Source organism: Opisthorchis viverrini, assembly GCF_000715545.1.
Source record: "Opisthorchis viverrini unplaced genomic scaffold opera_v5_35, whole genome shotgun sequence".
Taxonomy (NCBI): Eukaryota; Metazoa; Platyhelminthes; class Trematoda; order Opisthorchiida; family Opisthorchiidae; genus Opisthorchis; species Opisthorchis viverrini.
The window spans coordinates 1,887,815-1,910,573 of NW_008751691.1; the positions used below are offsets into that span (position 1 = coordinate 1,887,815).

The following is a 22,759-nucleotide window of genomic DNA, read 5'->3' on the forward strand; positions in this document are numbered from 1 at the left end:
CCTCTTCGAACATGAGAACGATGTCGTCTGCATATTCCAGATCGACAAGGTTTTCTTCACAGGCTATTTGAACACCAGGGTTTTGGAGACCCTCCAGCGTTCGCCTCATTATCTCATCGATCACAAAGGTAAAAAGGAATGGAGAAAGTGGGCATCCCTGACGGACACCGCTTTGTGTGCAGAAGCTTTTGGAGCGCTCTCCGTACACCCTCACACGTCCGGAAGTGTGAGAATACAAGGAACGTATTATGTTCACAAACTTCCGAATGAATTCATTTCTCTTGTAGGGACCTTGTACGACTTGTACGACCTTCATCCGGATGGAGCATCAGACTGCTTTTGCCAAAAATTCTGCACTTTGGTTTCTAAAAATAACCTCTCTTACCCATCACATCCCCAATGGAAGTAGAAGAATAGCAAAAATGCGGAACACGGCACTCTCATACTGAAAAAATTGTAAAAAAAAGCACTTCAAGCTCCCCGCTGCAAATTTTCGTCTGCCATGGGAATCCAGAGCTAAATACGTGTAGTCTGAGTTCACAGGTGTTTCCATATTCATAAATGAACCGCCGAAAACAGTATCTATCTGTTCACATGAAATAAGGGTAACCAGGCTCTCTCACCTTCCAGTGATGCCACCAGACGTTTTGATCTTACGCCATATTTAGGAGTTATTTTTTTAGCTGCCTTCGATTTTGGGTCACAAGCACGTGGGATTAGAGGTCTGCCCTAGGCGGGATATTTGGCAGTAGTAACCTGAGTACTGAACATCAAAATCTTCGAATACACCAAAGCCACAGGTTTGATGGGACTCGGTGCGTTCATTCTCTCCTTGACATGACCATGAATTACGGTGAAAACGAAGTTCGGAACCCCAGGTCAGTGAAGTGCTTGGTCAAAGTTCCACAGAAAACTTCAACGATTTCTATAATACCATGATAGTCTCAGGTGCGCAACATCAGGATTCTTTCTGGGGAACTGTCAAGTTGACCTGTCAAATTCCCACGTGCACTGGCTAATGCTTTATTTCGACAGGGACCTTCTAGTTCGATGGCCGGTGTTGAAGTGACAAATTAGATGTAGTTTACTTTCGTGCTACTATAAGTTTATCAGTAGTAAAAGGGGGTAATCCAACTGGAAACGCAACTGCACTTACCGGCCTGTTGGGCGCGGGACACTTTGACCACGAGACCAAATGATCGCGGAAAGCTCCCACTGTTTCGGACGACAAACGTCCCAGGTGGGTCCGCCCGAACAAGGTCAATGGCTTTTGAGGAAAATTTAAAAACAACTGCGTGTCAGACACCAAGTCTTTCAAGAATAATTTCACATAATTTCGGTCGTATGTAAAGTGCCACAAGCGAGATGAGAAAAACACAAACTCAAAATTTGAATGGGTTTATGGTTCAAACTATAGCGCGACGTCCAATATTGCACAGATTTGGAAATGGATTCATGGAGGTAAACTTAGTGTTGCAAAAATGCATTCACCGAGGACATGTATGATTAACTGACGAGTTCACATCTGGTATTCCAAACTTTCAGGAATCCTTTGACTTAAGGAATATCTTCACGTCAATAGAGTTGAATCTATCGAAATTACCGCGTAGTGTTGCCTTATGCGAGTATTTGGCTTTAAAGAGGATCGAGAGTAAATGCTCGAAGGTGATATCGTTGCTGTACCGATGAATCTGCCCCAGCTTTGTTGTGATCAAACGCAATCATGCGACCCTGCTTCGACTCCTTTAGCTCATCACACCAGAAGATCAATTCGGTCGCCCGCTTTGATTATTACAATACATGAGCCACGACACCAGTGCTCCTCATATTTGAGTGAGATTCCATTAAGGTCCATCTAACCAGCCAATATATGCTTGGGAAATACACAGAAGAGAAAATGTTAAATTGGGTACGTTAAATGTGACAGTCAATTGTTTCAGCAATACTGATTCGTCATGTAATGCGTGTGCTTCTTCTTGGTGTTGAACCCTCAAAAGCATGAGACGAAAGTCCAAGTCGCTGTACTTCATCATCCGCTCAACGAGTTCTCAATATAACGTGCTATTTTCACAAGTATCTGCGACCATTCTCCCCGCTGTACTAAGCACCGGTTCACATACGACAAGAGTCCACGGTAGGCTGGTTCGGAATGGCCCACTGAACGTACGAATGACATTTTGGCTAGATCTTCAACAAAGATCTGCATAGTTCGAATTGACCCGACCGGATGACCTTTTGGTAAAGCGGTTTGATGATTTATCCACCCAGACATTACAAGAAGGTGGTATCAGCTTTCATGTGCAGCCCTGTATCGAGTGGTATACCTGACGAATAGGGTTTGCTGTGTGTTGATTTTGGGCACGGAGCAACAAAGCGAAAATCTAATTTTTAATCGATTCGCGCCATTATATAACAAAGCACTCTGATGCATTTCGAGTGGTGAGAAAACATTTGCAATCAATTCACCAATCAACCTGATCTAAAATTAAATTCAACTTTCTCGCCAGAGTGATCGCAATTAGTCGAACCAACTGAATCTATGGTTCGACCTCCGAACTCTAATTATTTTGTCCGACTGGTTGATATCCTCTCAGGGTGAGACATCAAGTTTATAGGTCATATTTAGAACAGTGGTCGAATGGACTCTAGGTTATTTGTCGGCTCACTCTGAGTTGTTGTTGGTCAGTATGATGATAGCGTACACCAACTAATTGCGAGTGGTTTTGTATAGTATCAAGGAGGTCAGATTCCTTAAAGTAACCTCAGAACGCCCGGAACCTACTGCTCCACCAAAATCTCAACAGGAAAGCCGGCAAGCATCCAGGCCAGTCAATCGTTCAATCAGTTCAGTAAAAGCTGATAAGTGTTCATGCACGCCACAGAAGCATGTGATCAACGTTCAGACGGGTGTTCACTAACGCCGATCAGACAGCCTGGATCAATGTCAAATAGCGTGGGGTCGTTGTAACTTTTGCTCTCGTACTCGCACGCACTCATGCCCTCACACTCGCTGGTTCGGAATGTAGCTGTTGTGTTCCCTTCTGTGAGTCTTTTTCTCCGGCAACTAGGCACTGGAGCGGGTCAGCAGCAGCTACCACAGGTCGACGAATCAGCAGATATAACATAGATTTCAGGCTACATCTACAAATAGGCAATTTCTCCATTAAGCATGTATTCAGGGGTTTATTAAGTGGGGAAATGCAAACCTGCCCTCATTTTTGCAACCACCTTTGGACTCACTCGTTTACGAACAGACTACATCCATAACTGCGATAAGCCAAAATTAATCCTATCATAAATTTTGATCGATAGTCAAAGATTCTTTGACTGCGGTCAGTCACCAGTGAGCAATACTTTGGGAAGCTAAAATCAGACATATGCACCACCACCACTGTTGGAACAGTACGGCAAATCCCACTCTGCCATCTCGTTATATCTTAATCATTAAGAGCAACATGGAGACCAAGCGAAGCAACTTCCGAAAATAGCCTCAAATTATTAGTACTACTAAACAAATGAACCGAGTTCACAGAACTGAACACCTGTCAAAATCAGTCCTACCAATCGAACGGTCATGTGGAAGCCCTTCTAAACAGCTATCAGGTCACGTTAGCTTGGGGTTGTCATTCACGTGGATTTGCTCGCTACGCCTTTGGGGAGCATCACATATGATAAGCGATAATAAAACTCTCCTCATACTGGATTAATACTTTACAATCTCCCTCACATACACACACACCTGCTCTGCCTTAACTTCAGGTACGGGTCTACACATGCCGCCTGCCGTCTCCTGACAGAACAAAGAATTTGGCTCTTTGACATTAGGCCCTAGAGACCAGTCACTGCTGGTTGGTAAGAGAGATTATCAGAGACGGATAAGAGTAGAGGCACGTGTAAGTCTGCGCCACAGAAAGAACAGAAGCCAAGATTAGTGTGTCCGACTTATTTATTGAATTGGAAGATTAAGGAGAAATCTCATTGGGTTGTTCGCTTTATCGCACACTTATGTTTCTCATCGAGCTGCGCTGGACGGAATTAGGTTATTCTGTTTGTAACAATTTCCAATGAAGGGAGATGAAAAACAAGCAGGCTTTGTGGGATGAACACTCTTGATAGTTCTCAATGAGGATGATACAATTGTACGCTGATTCTCGGGTTTCCGGGATAGATTGGATTCACTTGCGGAAAAAACTCCCTTTGAATACTGTTATTAATAAACATTCAGCTTTGACATCCTTACTGTGCAAGACTGACATGCAAACAGAAGGGAAAACGAAACCTGGGATACCGCTAGTTTGTCCAAGTATAGACAGCAGCAAATGGGAACTCATTGTTTGTTCCGCTCAGATTTGGAGATCCCAACAGCGTTGGTGACAAAATGTGTCCCAGCAGAGCCTTTTTGGATGGATACCGCATCTCCCCTACACAGGGTTGCACTTTGTATGAAGGTACATTAATTTTTAAAGACACGGCCAAATAAATGAGTGGCCTTCATTTAACAAGTGTTCACCATTTACTTCGAAAATGATGGATGATCCTAGCGCAAACTGTTGGGACAAGGCACTCAACTGCATATCATAAAGGCATGAAATAAATGATCCGAGGGCGCTGTTAATTACACTTGTTGAACAACTTACATTGAGTTCGAGACATTTCAGGTCGATACCAGATGTGAGTTGAAGCAGATAATCGATTGAGTGTAATCAGCGCGGCTTCCGGGACATGATCTACAGGCCAAGAGAGGAGGGTGTGGTAAATGAAAAGAGAAAAAACTGCGAACAAATAGTTCACCTTTCTAGATTTTGCTCCAAGAGATTAATTGCATTGAAGGCGGCTTTTAAAGGAGTCTCACCTCCATAACTTTTCTTTTAGCTAACCGACACGCTGGAAACAACAATGAGGCGTAAACAGACAGGTAAACCTTTCCCAAACTGCATTGGTATCAGGCAAACCGTGTAAGCTTTTATACAACACAGAGCCCGGTAATTAATCATTTACGACACTTTTCATTGTTTTTTCTCAATCCTACTAATGACATCAACCTATCCGAACAGTCACATGCTGTTTCGTCCTTGCCAAAAGGCATCTCCAAGAATGTCTCGCTAGCTTCCTGGAAAACGAGGGGAACTTAACTTTTAACAGCAAAGTAATTATCATACAAGGGCGAATAGCATGAGTACATCGAAACTGACTTTGAAACAGTGGGTAACACTAGAATAGGAAGAGATGGAAGCGCGACATGCAAACTGCCGGTCGGGCTAACAAATGGAAACAGCATGGCACGATGTGCTGTCGTGTCATACGTCCCTGTTGTTGAGGCTTATGTCTGAAGAGGCATTCGGTGGGCGACTAGCATGTCAGATAACTTTGGTTTGGGCCCATCCTGTACAGTGTGTTCACATTACAGTGAAACGGGAAACCAGCGTAAGTGATAAATGCCTAAAACCCGTACATAGGTTGAAGACATGTTTGCGAAAATGAAAACGACACTAATCGGTCACCAGTAATACAAAAAGATGGCGAAATTGCTAAGGGTAGATTAAAACTGATCCGGCAACCGAAAGTATCACTTCTATTCCAACCTGATAACCTTCAGAGTTCTCTGAGAGAATCACCTCCGATAAGGAACACTGGTTTGCTAAGCCAAATTTGGTGTGGTGGTCATCAAACGTGGCTATTTTGTGCCCCCGTGTAGAGATTGCATAGCATCACTCGAACGTGTCGACCGCTCTACGTAGTTCCTCTCTGCCTCTACACGTATAAGAGCATGGATACATGGAGTCATTAAAGGTCTTGAAACCTTGGAGTTATGTAAACGTTATTAATAGCTTTCAAGGATTCTAACTTGCTCGCATGACCTATTACACTGGGAGGAATGCTAAGAAACTCCCTGAGTTCTTCCTACTATGACGAAATATGGATTAGTTACAAATAACTCACATCTGTTTTTTTTCGATTAAGTGTAGTAAGCTTGTTCCTAGTTGCAAAAGTGTTCAAGAACAATGCAAAGCCTCAGTCAAACCAACCTGAGTTGAGACAACATAGTCAGAACATCGTCCGTAAGTTTCAACAGCCCCGAATCACTCAAGTAGCATGTGGTTCAGTTCAAAGATTAAGCGTGGTTGTTGGTTGTCCAAGTTTCAAACAATCAAGAAAAACTGTGTTCACATTTCTTATTGTAACCCCGCTCAAGAAAAACCGTGGCAGTGTGGTCATTTCATCCAACCCAATGCACCCAAGCTAGAACTGACAATGCATGCAGCAGTTTTATAGGAAAATCAGAAGAGATCCCGGACTCGATTCCGCAAGAGGGATTGAGGAGGGGGGCAGAGAAAACTGTTCTAGTTTCAACCAGATGGGTTGAACAACACTCCATCATAGATATGACAAAGATGGACTCATAAACTGTTGACTCAGCCTTAAGACAGCGAAAAATGCCTCCAATAAGTAGGGTTATGGGACAGCTTGATCTTCTTTTGGGAATCTATTGATCGAAAGGTCTGTGGCTCGATTGTTCTAAGTTTTGACCAAACCGACAAAATCAGAATGTTGGTGGCTTATTGGGTATTTGGTCCAGTTTGCGAACGACACTTTTTTCGAAATATAATTTGATATTTGAAATATAACAAAATCTCACTGGTCGACCACACTGGAGCTGTTGAAGAAGTCTGGTTCGAAGTCTTGAAAGGCTCAGATTGTGTGTCAACTCAAGTCGCGTTATTGAACTGCGTGTCGGGATAAGTGATTTTGAATCGATTACACTCTGAAACCAAGAGCTAACAGCCTCTGTGGTCACACTGTACGAGAGTAAATCGAGGAGCCTTGGTGTGACCTACTTACCATGTAGGCGTAGAGTACACTGCACACGTGATCAGTTGGGTGGTAGTTTAAGGTTGGTTCCCACACGAACACGTGCAAATCGATCGATTCGCAGAACTAGTGAGTGTGGTGAAGAGCTGTTGGCCGATCGAGACAGTCTGGTGGATTGCCAAACTTAAGTTCCGGATCTCTCAGTTTGTTCGCAAGAGTTCAAAACTGTCCAGAGTAAACAACATGACCTTTTGCTGGACAGGTGGTTACAGACAACTTTATCTTCTCATAGTTTTTGTTTCCCGAGTGAAGTGCCCCACCCAAAAAGTATGTTTTTTAGCTAGCCTCACTGAGAGGTATCCAAGGCTGGATGACCACGATGAGCATTATGCCTATACAGTATCCCTCAGTGCACTAATGGTGAGATCTTTTGTTGAATCGCAGCAGTTTTCTTTGAAGCACAGAAAACTGTGCTAAGGTATTGTGTACTGTTCATCCATCAGTACACGCTTGGTTGGTTGAATACGGGTATTCATCTTCAAGGGGGACTAACACGAAATCAACGCAAAAGTGCGGAATATATTTGTGTTTGACTTTATTCGGGGGATCGACCAATTTCAGCCAATTATTGACTGATTTGATACCAGGGTTTCTTGCTGTTCTGAGTGAAACATAGTGAAAGGTTCCCCGTCATCCATATCAGTTGCACAACGTACACATTGTCGTGCCTGGTAGTGTAACACAAATTTTCTAGTATCGTCCGAGCTAACACTACTGCGAATTCTTCACTCAAAAGGAGACAGCCCGTCAAAAGGATCACTTTGCTGGTTCGGAGTCGTATCACTACAATGAGCCCCTTGCTTAAACGAACCTGGAACCAGAGGTTAGACGCCTTGTGTTTCTATTCTATATTCATTCCTTAATGGAAACTCTAACACTGTGCCACTAATTGACTGTCGCAATGAGTGACCAGTCTCATAAACCAAAGGTTCTACCCTTTCTTATCACTTCAGAGGGTATTCTTCACCGGCTTTGTTCGACTCTTTGGTAGTGCACGTTCGGTACTAGCTGCTAGAACACGCCTGGATTCGCGTACACAGTGACAAACCACCGGCATGTGTTGTACTGTTACGAATCCCCATTGTTTTTTCAACACAGCTGTGCACAAAAGTTGTCCGATCGTAATGACTTGGATGTTAAAATATGCCACAGCCTTGTGCATATTTACCAACTTTCCCGTGTATCTTTCAGGCGTGGAAATTCAGTGCCAATAAACGCGTAAATGAATACTTAACTACCTATTAACTAATAACTATTAACTACCCAGTAACAGAATTCGGATTTTAAAATGACACACGTTTTAGAGTTGACTGAAAGGCAAAGGCAAAATCTAAGGCCAGGATGCGAGAGAGCCAGAGGCAGTCAAACAATGACTTGGCAGCGAAGTATGAAAGCCATTACCAGCAAACTCAGCTGCGCTGGTCACTGCCGTCTTTCTGGATAAGGACCCAGAGACGAGTCACATCAATGGCTAGAGACATTGTCAGATATGGCCCAGTCGCGACCTCAATGGCGCTCGTGCATTCAAGCTATTGCCTTCAATGCATAGCTCCTTTTCGAACCCCCCGCCATACTTGACAGCCCACTGACAGTACTGGATTATGCACCAGTTTATCAGCTCCCGCTTGCAATGCACAGCTACCTCCTCCTTCCCCCAAATCATCGGTGAACGAAACTTCGGCAGCTACAACCACTGTACGACAAGTACGCGGTTATTACAGCTGACAATGATGAAGGCTAGTTATTTCTATCGAGGAGACGCCTCTGACGTAACTCTATTCAACAGGAATCAACCCCGTCTGCTGGATAATTTCCGCACCACTAAGTGTTTTTTTCAAGAGTAGGGAGTTATTTTTCACCTTGATCACTGAATTGTCCCACACCTTGCTGAAAAGCTTTTCAATACGATGTGTATTTAATTTTTAATGTTATATATATACAATAATATCTGAGACGAATTTTTGCAATTGTAAACTACCATGGTTGCTAGGGTGGATGAACAGGTGGCGTAGTGGATTCTGGCACTTATGGAATTCTCTATTCTAGACAGACAACGTCCGTTATGGTCTGAGAATTTACAGCCAGAATGCGACACTCACAGTCCTGTTGTGGGGTTTCCAGTATCCGCTTGTTTCAAAAGAGAGAAAAGCCACGAAAATACTGGTTTTTGACAGCACATTTCTTAGGAAAGCAGCCCCCTCAAATTTTACAGTTTCCATCACTCACAGACGGAACATACTTAAACAGTGGTAGAAGGGCGAGTGAGAAAGGTTGGAGGGTAACTCTTCAAATAGACTTTTAGTCCACCTCACCGAGAGATGTGGCTGGAATTCAGTTGAGTCTTGACAAATACACTCATTTGCAAATCAATTTGGTTTTCACGGAAGACTCAGGTGAGTCTCTCGTTTATGATGTTCTTCAACTCATGTTTCAGTTTGTACGATATTCGAGCTACTCTCAAGGTTGCTGAAAACTCTTCGACAGCCCACGACCGGTTTCGCCCTTCCACCTTGGGCCCATCAGGTAGGCGCAGTGCCGGAGTTCGCGTCAACTTTATGTTCTACCTCAACCCAAATTGGACCGCTTCGACAAATACGCCTATATACAAGCCAATTTGGTTTTCACGGGAAACGCAACCTTGTGAGCAGTTGAGTTTCCTTTTAACACCAAATAAATTTGCAGATAAGGTTGGGTCATCAGATGCGTAAAATTCAGTGTTCAAGTAGAATACAAGGTTAACTGAAATAAGAAGACTGACCCACCGGGATGAATCCCAAGAAGGGCGGAACCGTAATGAGCTGGTGAAGAGTTTTCGGAAGTTTTTCAAGTAGTTTATATGTTGCATGAAAGAGAAAGAAGTATTTTGGACGAAGTTAGCAAGCAACTTGCGTCACAATATTTACTTTCCGTGGTTCCACATTCATAAATTATGCATACTTAGCAGGAACAGTAAGCATTGTTCCAGGATTATCGCAAGGTATTCGTGAATCCGTTAATCGCGTGATTTGGCAACGCAAATTATTCCAACTTTAGCTGAACAGTGGTTATTCTGGGGCAGATATCCGTCGCTTAGGTAACCAATCAACTAAGCATTCGGGTGCTCACTCAGTTAGTCATACCGTAGACAGTTTGATCGATCGGCCCGCTTTCTGTTCAACAGACATTGGCCAGAATAAAAAACACTCACGTATTTGTAAAGACACGCAATTTGCGGTAGAATGATGCTGGCTACTCCATCAGTAAGCGACATACAGCCATTTCATGGGTCACATTGAAAGCATAGCAGAGAAAAAGTTATGTATGCACACGACAAAATCCCGTGTTTGTCCGCGAAAGACTGGGCATTTAGGAACCTGTGTTGGTACACAAGTGGGTATTGTGGTCGGGGAAGTGGGCTACTTCCGCAAGAAGGTGACGCTGATCGATTAGCTCAACCTCTAAGTGAACAAAACACTCAACAGTGTCTAGACAACGCCAGAATGGTGGAGCGAACCATTAAACTTCTTCAGTCACAGATGACAAGACACAAATGTAGCTACAAATATAGCTCACCTAGTGCACCATACCCACGAAACTCCTCTAAACCTGGCACACGTCCGGGGCTATGGAAGAGACGATCGTTCTGGGGTCGACCACGCTGATGAGGAAAGTCCATTCGTCCGCTTCGGCTTGTTCGGTACGGACGTCTTCCACCGTATTCATGTGAAGGCCATCCTCGTCTGCCATAATCACCTATGAGACCAGTATCCGACTGACTTCCAGTGTCGAGGACTCCACCACCATGCCGGCGATCGTAGCCAGATGGTCGAAGCGGCGGACTCACAGGAGATCGGAGTAAACGAGTTGATGGGGTTCTTACAGGACTCACTCCCGGTGAAATATCTATACAAAGTATACGTAAATATTGGCAATAAGATACAGAAAACCTGGATAAAATATATCAAGGCCCTGTGAAAATTCCACGCTCAACAAGGCAATGTCAAACAGATCACAAAAGGCAAAAAGACACGTTCTCCTCAAGCACGCCGAGGGTATCAGTGACACACAACTGTGGTCGCACACACTGGCAAGATCGCTATCTTCCACCGGAACAGAATCCCGCAAAACTGTGCACACGTTAGTCCATCCTGACTCGCAAAATCTGCAGTTCACTGATATGGGTCGTATGCACAAACGTTTTACATCCGGAATACAAACTGCCTGGCTCAGTCTTTCAGAGATTGCTCAACCGGTAGGAATCATTATTACGCCTTCTGAGAAGATGTTGTTGGATGAGGACGTTACAGTTCCGACAGCGAACAATGAAGACACGAAAGCTTCCGACAGGATTAGCATGGACAATGTACGATATAGTGTAGAAGAGAAGATGGTTATGTCTCAAAGCACAGCGTTGCACACATATTGATTTGCGTTACACCAACAGCCGATTTGCAAACTAACGTCACACACAGGCTGGTTCCTGTTGCATGACCAATAAGATGGACGGAACAGACCTGCCTGAAGCTCTCCAATAAAATTGGCGCATCACTTGACCCCATCAGCACACATAACTTAGGAGCGATTGGTTCGGTCTGGTCTTGCCGATCGTCTCTGAAAAGCTATTGTCTTTTGTGACACCTACCAAAATTGTTTCACTTGGTGATCGTAAAATAAAAACTTGAAGAAGCACACATCTTTTTTTCAACAGAACTGGGCCATGCTCGGACTTACCTGTGAAGCGAGCAGTTTGTTCATCATAACTGGACTGCCCCCATTGACGGCTAAAAAGAAAATAACGATAGCTTACTCATTCGGTTGGAGTGCAAAATGTAATGGTACATGAGAATGGTGAACTACCATAAGGTTAACATTCATGCTAAGTGCTCACCATATCCACGATTAGTGGACTGTGCGTACCGAATCAACTTGGTTCGTGCCTTTCACAGCACCTTTTATCCCCTTGTATCCATAGGACCGGACACGATCTTGCTGTAATCGCTGATTAGATGGTAGTTTATCTGTTCGCCGAGTTTGTGATCTGGCTTGCAAAAGCCCCGTGATTGGATTTGAACTACGTTGTGAAATCCCCGAAGGACTGATGGCCAGAGTTGTACGGCGCACTAGCACCGCTTACCACTTATAAGCAAATGTTTACAACCGTTTTTAAGTGGGGTTTTCTATACTAGATTCCGAAAAACTCAAACAAACTAATACAACACAATCGAAATTCACTAAATTTTGCAGCCTGATAGGCGGACACGTGACCAGAAGGATACGAGCTCGAAGATCCTGACTACACAGGATCACGTGTCCAACCTCACTATGCTCATATAAGGAAGTGATCTTGTGGCTGGGATTTATTGAAACCTGATCGCGTCATTTTTAAGGACATTCAATCAAACGGAAGCCCATGGACTAGTGGTGAGTATTCGGAGTAATCGTTTTGACTACTTATGAGTAGTCGCAAGACCGTCTGAAGAGATCAACAGCCGGCTACTACTAATTTCCGCACCTAGTAGGGCAAGCGGCCAACTCAAAACAGCAAATAAATTAAACTTTAAAAAGTGTAAACGCAAATTCGAGAAACGACGGAATGGAACCTGTTTTTCTAACTCAGCACGATTGGAGGAATACTTTGTCATTGTTGGGCGGGTTATACTGTTCATGTTTCTGGCTTTTTTACACTGAGACATCCATTTCAACCTTTAAAGGGGATCTCGTCCTGCGAGTGAGTTAAGATGAACCTATGCTGAACATCTGAGAAGTAATATAGAGCTGTTTCATGAGCTGCATCATGAGCCACGCACTGCTAACTATTTCCAACAAGAACAGGACAGGTGTGCAGTGCACCTCTGCCTTCCAGAATAGATTGGTTTTACTTATTGGAAGAAAGCTCCATTAGATTTACAAAATCCCTCCACGCGAACAGCAATCTTTTTCAGTCATAGCGTTTGCCTGGTTCTGCAGTCCTGTCAAGTAAATGACGTCATTTGACCCGTCTTTGAAACAACCATAAAGTGTCTGAGCCACTATTGAGTCGAAAGTGTGTGAGCACGTTAGGCGTTATGCTGATTGATATTGTAATTGTGAAAAAAAACACGACGGTTCGCACGAGCAAGAAGTCCGGTTAATGGCAACGTTTCGACCCCCTCTGAAAATGTATATCGATGGATTTGCATCCTGTTTACAGTGTGTGACCTGCATAGTCAAACATGAGTGCCTTGGAATCCGTGGTTACGAAAAAGGGGTAGGAGTGGGGGTGGATGAAATTCGGCAGGTGAACGTTTCTTAATATCAATGGTGGGTGATCATAATACGTATATGCAGTGAACTGATGTTTGGCGTACAACTGATTAACTGATTAACGTCCGCTAGACACCTGATGGCTCTTCGTGGTAATACTGTGTGCCAGGTGGGCGATATGCCTGCATCATCCGACAGGCTCCCTGATTAACAGAGCTTCCGTACGGCTACAGCAACCGTGCTTCCATATGGTGGGTTGGTCAAATTTTCCTCGACGATCAGTCAGTAGTAAGTGAATAGTAACTACTGAGTCATGTCCCAGTTTATCCAGTTTTACTGCACCCCAGATTGTCTCTTGCAACAGCGTTCATGCTCTTTCGCCCTCAGTGCTAACTGTCCGGCCAATACAACACGCATCACAATCGCTGCATTGTAGTCTGCAGACACAGTTTTCTCGTTCCATCATCGATTGAGTGTCTTGTAAACGGACCGGACCTCTTCCGTTTGTGCTCACTGCTTCGAATGCCACTCCAATGCTGGTGGTTCAGAATCGGTCCATATCCTCTGTTATATCTGCTGATTTGTCAACCTGTGGTATCTGCTGCTGACCCGCTCCAGTGCCTAGTGCCGGAGAAAAAAGACTTACAGAAGGGAACACAACCGCTATATTCCGAACAAGCGAGTGCGAGAGCGTGAGTGCGTGCGAGTGCGAATGTACAACGGATACTGTCTGAACTTGGCCCAATGCTGACGCACGCGGTCTGGCTGCGATGTGCTGCATATTGCGGGGGCGTTTTCTGAACTTGATCAACACCGACTCTCGCTGCCTGGGTTTGATACAAGGCTGTGAGGCGCTGCATATTGAGGGGTGTTGTCTGTCTGGTCAACATATAGCGGAGCTGAGAGCCTCGGTAGATTTCGGGCATTCAGTGGCTGCTTTCAGGAAGCTGACCTTCCTGATATCCTCAGACATATTACCCATATAGGACGTTATCACCGGTGGAAGGCACTGCGTTGTTTCTGCGTTGACCTTTGTGCCATAGTCCCGGATACTTGCAAAGAACGTCGGTGTAACCATTTTTCCCCAGAATCGAAGTAATGAATTTAGTCTCCTTGTCCAATCCCTCCGTGGATTTAGTTGATGAAGCAAACGTTCGACAGCAACTCACGACTGTGACTTTCCTAATGCATACCGCATTGTCATGGTTGGAACACAAATGTCTGTTCGACTGAGCTTGTAGCTACCCTTTCGCCACATACATGATTGTACAGGTCACCGCCAATCGCTGGATCACGAGATCTATTTTTTTCCTTGCACTCACAAATCACGCTACAATCGTGACTAACTTGACTACACAGCTCACAGTCAAGCCCTTCATCCCAAGACCTCGTTTTTTTCCTAATAGTACAAATCACGATACACATCCGATATCGACTGTCTACCGTCTGATACGGTAGCAAAAAGTCATGTGCTGACACCCACACACACGCAAAGGTCCTACAAATAGGGTGCCAGCACAGCAACACGACACAACTCAACAGAGCTTCGCACGTCGCCCAGCTCGGAGCAGAGCCGCTCAGGATCTTTACGGCGTTTCATTCACGGATATCCAGGACTACGTGTGGCTGTTACAACAGCGAAGAAGACACGAAACCTGCATCCGGATTTACAACAGGATTCATCAAACTGTACCTGCAAAACGATAAGTCCCTTGTTTGCATATATATCTATTGCAATAATTTTACTCAACAAGCGGACATTGTTAGTGCTCCCCGTTTTCTCTTTCGTATAACTAGTTTTCGGGTTTCGTTAGAGCATTAACAAGCTTCTTTTCAGCAAAATTCTGTTTCTAGTATCCTACTGTGGTTGATCAGATGACTGTTGATCTTTTCGCAAAGCTCGGTGATTAGGTTGCAAATTCTTCGCCCTCGCTCTAGGAGACATAGTCAGTTGAGTGGCCATCTGTTGAGTTTACATGCTCAAATGCTCACTGATGACGTCTATTTGACTAGAAAGGAAACGTCTGTAAGCTAACTGCCGAGCTCATCGGATAGATCAACGGTAATCAACCACCGGTAAACGCACCCGAGCTACCAATGTTTTGACACTGACAACGCTACTGTTTGTTAGTTGTAGTACGCAATCCAGTGAACAGATCTTGTCAACTTCTGTTTCTCTTCCAAACGGAAATCTGATATATGCGTGCATGTGCGTTGAAGACGTCAGTACCACCTGATTTCGATAACGACCAGCAAGTGTTCAGCTTACTTATACCAACTTCTTGTAAGCAGCCTTCTAAATCGTGCGCAGTGGAACCCATCTCCCCTCTAGCCGTTTGTCTAAAGAGTCTATTCTGTAACGCGGAAACGGATTTGGTGCTTTATCCGCAGTTATTGAAGAACGATCAGGTCGCATTACGTCCTATCGAAGGACTCATCTTATCTCTGTTACCGATGCGTTTGTTAGTAGAGAGGCCACGTCAAAGCCAACAAAACTTACACACATTGATCATCCGATCTGTGAGTCAGATGTTCTGAGTTGTAGTTGTGTGTGTGAAGTGCAGTTCTCTCAAGGGGTTTGAGAAAGCAGGCTAGGTGTTTTGTACATAGTTTACAACGGACGACAGAGGCAAATCAGGTCTATGTAGCTTCACTAAGCCATAGTAAAATGAAGCAGAGACCGTCTCTGGATGCAATGACCAAACGAGCTCTTCCACCTTTCTGAGTAGATGCATAGTTTGAGGTTACGTGTTTTTGTTTGTGCAAGCGCATCCCTTTCGTGTGTGTTCCTATTTACGATTATAATCGACTCCGTTCCTCATGTCTGATTGGCTGAGAACTATCGCTCTATTGGAGAGAAGTGCTTTTGAGACTTCTTGTTGTTCAGGTTATGGCTGGCTTGCATGTGGTCCATGGGTTTTGACGGTAGCTGCGATTTGTTATTTGCCTCTGATGTTCGATTGTCGGAATGACGTCAGTGGACTTCGACTGTCCTTGCGTTGCATTGAAATTTATGACTCTATCAAGTAGCTTCAGTTTGGCATTCACAACGGGTTTGATGGTGGATGATGTAAGGTTGTAGACGCGTGTCTGCTAACTGATTCAAGGTTCTCACACTTTCTTTTCCGACATCTTGGTGGGAAAAGCTGCACTGGTCCGGGTGAGGTCTTCTCGTGATTGGCCTACCGACATTTGTGTGCCAAACAGTCTTGCTCATTCGTGGACTGCTTGTGAACGTGTCGTGAAAATATGAATGCGCTGACGGAGGAATATAGAACCAGTCGAGTGAGAATCATCCGGAGAGCGGGTTCGCATAAGCGTGGGGATATTGCTGGATCGGGTACATCTGAGACTGAGGATTCTGAGGGTTGCTCGGCTGATTTCTTCTCTCAATGACTATACTTCCAAAAAGCAACGTGAAGCATCTGTACAAGGGCTCTAGACTTTTGAGAATATGTCAACTTTAGGTATGAGTCGGCAATATGACGTTGCTACATCATATGTCCAGACGACAGGGACTGACAACCTTGATACTGGCTGCGGGACCTATTTTATTGTGAATAGATAGAGTCAGTTCTGGTGATCACGTGATCACAGCCATTTTCCAGTAAACAGGCAAGTAATTAAGGGTGAGGTGAAATTTCACTGTCCACTACTGCTTTACGGACTTCTCTCCTTGAACGGTTTGCCTTAGATCACCTTGACAATGGCTTACCAGAGAAGACAAACGGAACTAGAGGTAAAAGTGTTCTCCAATACCCAGTAGGTTTCGCTCACAACGTGTGAACGGTTGCGAAACTGTGGCACGGAGGGGAACGAACCCAGACCAACTTGTCAACAACTGAGAATGAATGGTCTCATGACCACTTTGTCCCGCGCTGTTCAGATTACTGGCATCATACGATGTAGAAATCAGGATCTTGCCTGTACTATCGTCTGCTTGATTGGATCAGCATCTCGTTGGGTGGTCGTTCAGCTGCAACACCCTTCCGGTGCCCAGCTGTAATGCCATCCGGGGGGAAGAAAGAGGGCTGAGATACTTCCAGGTTGCCCAAGCCTAGACAGGGGAAGTCGAGAGGCAGTGATCGGATTCGAACCATGGACCCTGTGGTCAGTAAATTCGCGATCTAACCACTTGAGCCATCTCACCCCCTTCGTTGGGCAGTGCACATGCTGGGCAAGATTCAGATTGAAGAACGTCTTCAAACTGCCACTCTATGTCTCCAATGAGCAACTCGAAATATCCACAACCTACAGAATGGTTTCTTCTGGTAAAATTCAATGCACACATCATCAAAGCAAGAGCCAGCTTCGCCAAATTCTTTGAAGTCGGGAACGTAAAGTAAAACCACCGTCAGAGTAAACCTACTGTACGGCAGTGAGGCCTGACCTACCAAGTAGTATAGCAGATTGAATCATGTGCGTAATGAAACGGTTCGCAAGCACGTACGTACTGTTTAGTGAGTTGTATTCCGCTGAGCTCCTCCGACCGGGGGGGGGGGTTGGTGCATGCATAAAGTATGTCTGGCCACCGTCCACTAAAGAACATTTTGCTGTCAGTTCCAAATACTGACCAGCACTGACTCAACAATGGGGAGCAAAATTACATAGTCATTGCACAATTGTCTGCGGCGCGTTGTTTGCGTCGGTCGCCGAGTATTCGCAAGCCAGTCTCGCCTTGACGTCAACCAGGTCGCTGTGACAGTAGGATACGTCGCGCATGTGAACACCCCCAAGCATCAAAGTATGCGCCCTGATTTACTGGTATTCATATCAGCATGTACAAAAAACTGCCCGCAAATATTTAGCAAAGCTAGCAACCGTCAGCGTCTTATTGTTAATAATTCAACCAATCCACTCTCAGTGTATTCAAAGACACCTTACCGCTGAATGGCTATAATTGTGATAGAAAAGTTTGCGGCCTGTCGAAATGCCATTGTATGAGAAAAGCTCAACAATAAAATCACTGGTTACAGGGAGGCTTGGCAAACAGTTGGCGGATTTATTGCTGGACGGCATTTAGCTTTTGACACAAAAGGCTTAGTGAATAAGTCCCTAGGTCGACAGATTTTTGAGGCGATTTGAGAAACAATCGGTGAGATTTCTTACTACTAGCCGACTTGATCAATGCTCGGTGTCAGAGTGAAGTTCCTGTTTGTCGGTTAGCCGGTGTTTCCATACTGAATCCGGATTCTATGGTCTTGCTTTTCCGGCGATCTAACCACTTGAGCCATCTCACCCCCTTCGTTGGGCAGTGCACATGCTGGGCAAGATTCAGATTGAAGAACGTCTTCAAACTGCCACTCTATGTCTCCAATGAGCAACTCGAAATATCCACAACCTAAAGAATGGTTTCTTCTGGTAAAATTCAATGCACACATCATCAAAGCAAGAGCCAGCTTCGCCAAATTCTTTGAAGCCGGGAACGTAAAGTAAAACCACCGTCAGAGTAAACCTACTGTACGGCAGTGAGGCCTGACCTACCAAGTAGTATGGCAGACTGAAGCATGTGCGTAATGAAACGGTTCGCAAGCACGTACGTACTGTTTAGTGAGTTATATTCCGCTGAGCTCCTCCGACCATGGGGGGGGGGTTGGTGCATGCATAAAGTATGTCTGGCCACCGTCCACTAAAGAACATTTTGCTGTCAGTTTCAAATACTGACCAGCACTGACTCGTGTATTCAACAATGGGGAGCACAACTGTCTGCGGCGCGTTGTTTGCGTCGGTCGCCGAGTATTCACAAGCCAGTCTCGCCTTGACGTCAACCAGGTCGCTGTGACAGTAGGATACGTCGCGCATGTGAACACCCCCAAGCATCAAAGTATGCGCCCTGATTTACTGGTATTCATATCAGCATGTACAAAAAACTGCCCGCAAATATTTAGCAAAGCTAGCAACCGTCAGCGTCTTATTGTTAATAATTCAACCAATCCACTCTCAGTGTACTCAAAGACACCTTACCGCTGAATAGCTATAATATTAAACTTATTGTGATAGAAAAGTTTGCGGCCTGTCGAAATGCCATTGTATGAGAAAAGCTCAACAATAAAATCACTGGTTACAGGGAGGCTTGGCAAACAGTTGGCGGATTTATTGCTGGACGGCATTTAGCTTTTGACACAAAAGGCTTAGTGAATAAGTCCCTAGTTTGATAGATTTTTGAGGCAATTAGAGAAACAATCGGTGAGATTTCTTACTACTAGCCGACTTGATCAATGCTCGGTGTCAGAGTAAAGTTCCTGTTTGTCGGTTAGCCGGTGTTTCCATACTGAATCCGGATTCTGTGGTCTTGCTTTTCCGGTCTAGGTTACCTTCATGGGCTGTTCCTCTTAGAGGTCGTTCACAAATTATGTTCGCTTGTAAGCGATGTCAGGATAATTGGATTAGGGTTGGGGTGGTGGTTAAGTGGATCTTACCCCGCTTGAATTTTGTACTTTTAAGCCCAGACCATTTGACTGATAACTTTACACCGCCTCGTGTCTTCTCGGTTGATCTGGAGCAACACTCCCTATGCTTGCTCTTTTTCCCCCCCCCCCCTATTCTTTTGACGCTGAGATGCCTGGCAATCTCCACAGCCTCGGACACTAGTCTCTGCGGTGTGAATCTTGGTCGCCGTCTCAGAATGTCAACATATTCTAAATCTATTCTGTGTTCACTCTTCGACAACCCACAACCAGTTCCGCTCTTCTTGGAGCTCATCAGGTAGGCGCGGTTCCTGAGTTTCCGTTGACTTTATGTTCTTGGTTGTTGATCAGGTGGCTGTTGATCTGTTCGCCGAGCTTGGCAATTGGCTTGCAAACTGTTCGTCACCATACGAGGAGACATCATCGGTGCGCAGCCACCCGATCAACAACCAATAAGCTCACCTGAGCTACCAATATTTCAACACATTACCAACTTCATGTTCTGCCTGAACCCGAATTTCATGAAATTAGTGAATTACACTCATTTGCAAATCGATTCGGTTTTGACAGGTGACTCCCCTGGGAACCAGCTGAATCTCTTTTTTATGATGTTTTAAGTAACTGAATGTGCTGCACCAGGCCGCCTCATTTTTCAACTGGAACGATATTCGAGATGCCTAGAAACCTTCGGTCATTTTCGGTGCCGGTAAGCCGTCACCTGTTTCCAACTCAAGAGTCACCGTAAAATTTGACAAATATTTATTCCATCAACTTCGAGTCAGTTAACAACCAGCTGCATATAGTGCATGATCGTTTTATTTCAGCAGCTCCTAATGTTTAGGTTCAGATTAGGAAATTTAGAGGAATTTTCACATGTCAAGAATGAAAACTTTGTTTTTTTTGTGCTCTCTTTCCTCAGTACTTAGCACATCGAATCACAAACGGCCGGAAATTACACTCTAGCACCGTTGATGTTGTACACTGGCGACGGGCTACAATAAATGACTTGCGTTTCATGCTTAGCCAGAACGGAACGAAGAATGAATGAATTACGACTCAAAATAAGGTACAACAACCTCTTCTCACTTCCAACCGGATTTTTTTCAAATCAGCCACCATGAGGAAACAGCATCGCGTGTCAAGTGTCCGGTTCACCAGGCGTGCACTCAGCTAAAATAGCCAACCCATCTTCGTAGCCACGCCCTTGCCCATCGTCGATACGTTAGTTCAGTTTGGATATATATTAGGCTTGTTCAGCAATTCTACGTTCATTTGATTGGACTCAGTCTTGTATAAGACACACTCTGATTTGTGATCGCGATAGCCGTGATGATGTTTTCTCTGTTTCAATTTGGCGAATGGTTACCCACCGACTTTGGCTCATGCAAAGTCACCATTTATCATCACCTACTCTGTGGCAAAGCCGTCCCTTGCGTTCGTTCCTACTTGTCAGGCGTGTACGTGAACATAACATACTAGCATCTCCTTTGAAGTTTCATAATCATCGGTGATAACAAGATAATTCCGCTCTGTTGTTCACATACTCTTATCCGGCCTGTGAAAGAAACCGCGGTAACTCAGTGACTGGGATATCATTAAAATTCAGTTTCATGCCCAGTTTATGCGATGGATTTCGGTCGACCACCATCGGTTAGTCAGTGCACACAAATTACGAGACACTAAAAGCGACAATGGTGTTCACCTTAATATGGCAGTGGGATTGCCGTAAAAAGCACAATTAACCGATTATTACCCCAGCACTTACGGTCGTCTAGATGGTGAAGAAGGCACATAGGTAGTACGGAAAGGTGGCCCGTGACCTGAATGCATTGTTGGTGAACCGGAGTAGGTTCGATTCCTTCCAGGTGCACCTTACAGAAAAGAAATTGTGTACAACAAAAGTGAATAGCAAGATGGATCGTGACATAATAAAGAAGGATAACCAAATATGCCTTTCAGCAAATGAACCCGGATGATGGCTTCTGTGTCCCGTCTGTTTTCTACAAGCACTGTTTCTTAACACTACAGTAGGGGGAGACCTTGCAAACAAGTGTCCTGAGCCGTTAAATTTTCGCTTTCGTTGGTGGTTTCCCACATGCCCACCTAAAAGTAGTCCAGCTAAACTGACGAATCTATTGGTCGGCTCAGTAACGGACGCACCAGTAAACTGACCAATCAAACGACGGATCGATCACGAGAAATCATACAGAGGCTCCCGTGTACCCTGAGAACTTGGGGCAGATTGAAGATAGTAGGAAACGAGTGATGCAGACAAGCGATAGTACAAAGGTCATGGCTCTTTGCAAAGGTAGTCGTGTCTATGTAACTGTTATAGGGTGAATAGGTTGGTTTTGTTTCCTGATCTTAAATATAGAGTCGCCGATGTGTTTCGAATCAGCGAAGCAATGGCATCAGTTTAGGATTGTCCGTTCCATAAGACTATGGTTTTCTGCTCAACGGTTTTGAGACGTGCGAACAAAGTTTCATCTGAATCTGTTGATGTCTTCAGATAACTGAGAACACAACGATAGTGACAGTAAGACGAAAGAAAACTGTGATTGCCTTCAGTTTAGTAAACATCTCAATTGTAACTAGGAGAAATCCTGACTGGAAAAAGACAACATTCAAAATCTTATGATTTGCTGAGCCACAGATTCAGTTTGTCAACATATCTTTACATAAGGCCACAAAAAGCTCTATTTTTCCACTGATTCCTTGAACAACTCTTTCTAAGTCAACTCTCCTCCTTATCATTGTTGAAGAAGGGACTATCGGAAGGCTTTGTCCCAAAAGCATGCCATGAATACCGGCTACGTCTGCGATGAGATGCTGCTGTGTACTATAGGCTGGTTGAGTGACGAGCTCACGAGGCTGAACAGGAGTGTTGCATAATGGTTCTGAAAATTAATATCTACAACCTTCCGGTGAACACACTTCACGTGATGCGGTCGGAGTGAGTTTTCTCTTAGATTGTCGAGTACGAGACGTATATTCGGTGAGCCAAGGAGCCGTGGTTCAGAGAAGAGGATGAACACCAGAGCTATGGTAAAAGAGTATACCTACTGTTCCTGGCTCGTCAGTTTGATCAGATCGAGCATAGCTTCTGAGTGCAATATGTTATCCGGACGAACTAGGCTGGTTCTGAAAGCAGGTAAACGGCTCAAACACAGTGTGTGCCAACTTTTGTCAAATTTCTCAAACTACAAAATAAGACACCCAAACATAAACTGAGGATTTCTGAATGAACCGTTTGAGATGTT

The 22,759-nt window shown here is 44.5% G+C and overlaps 1 protein-coding gene across 1 annotated transcript in view; it reads right to left on the bottom strand.

Annotated features, from left to right (window-relative positions):
* The window catches only part of T265_02757 (hypothetical protein), a gene marked incomplete at both ends in the record, with an annotated part of 72,687 nt that overhangs the window by 22,310 nt on the left and 27,618 nt on the right, over positions 1 to 22,759 (bottom strand). Inside the window, 5 exons of the mRNA XM_009167072.1 lie at positions 1,157 to 1,267; positions 4,638 to 4,727; positions 10,423 to 10,752; positions 11,581 to 11,630; positions 21,265 to 21,370. Of these exons, the coding sequence (XP_009165336.1) occupies positions 1,157 to 1,267; positions 4,638 to 4,727; positions 10,423 to 10,752; positions 11,581 to 11,630; positions 21,265 to 21,370 (687 nt within the window). The remainder of the gene's footprint in view (positions 1 to 1,156; positions 1,268 to 4,637; positions 4,728 to 10,422; positions 10,753 to 11,580; positions 11,631 to 21,264; positions 21,371 to 22,759) is intronic.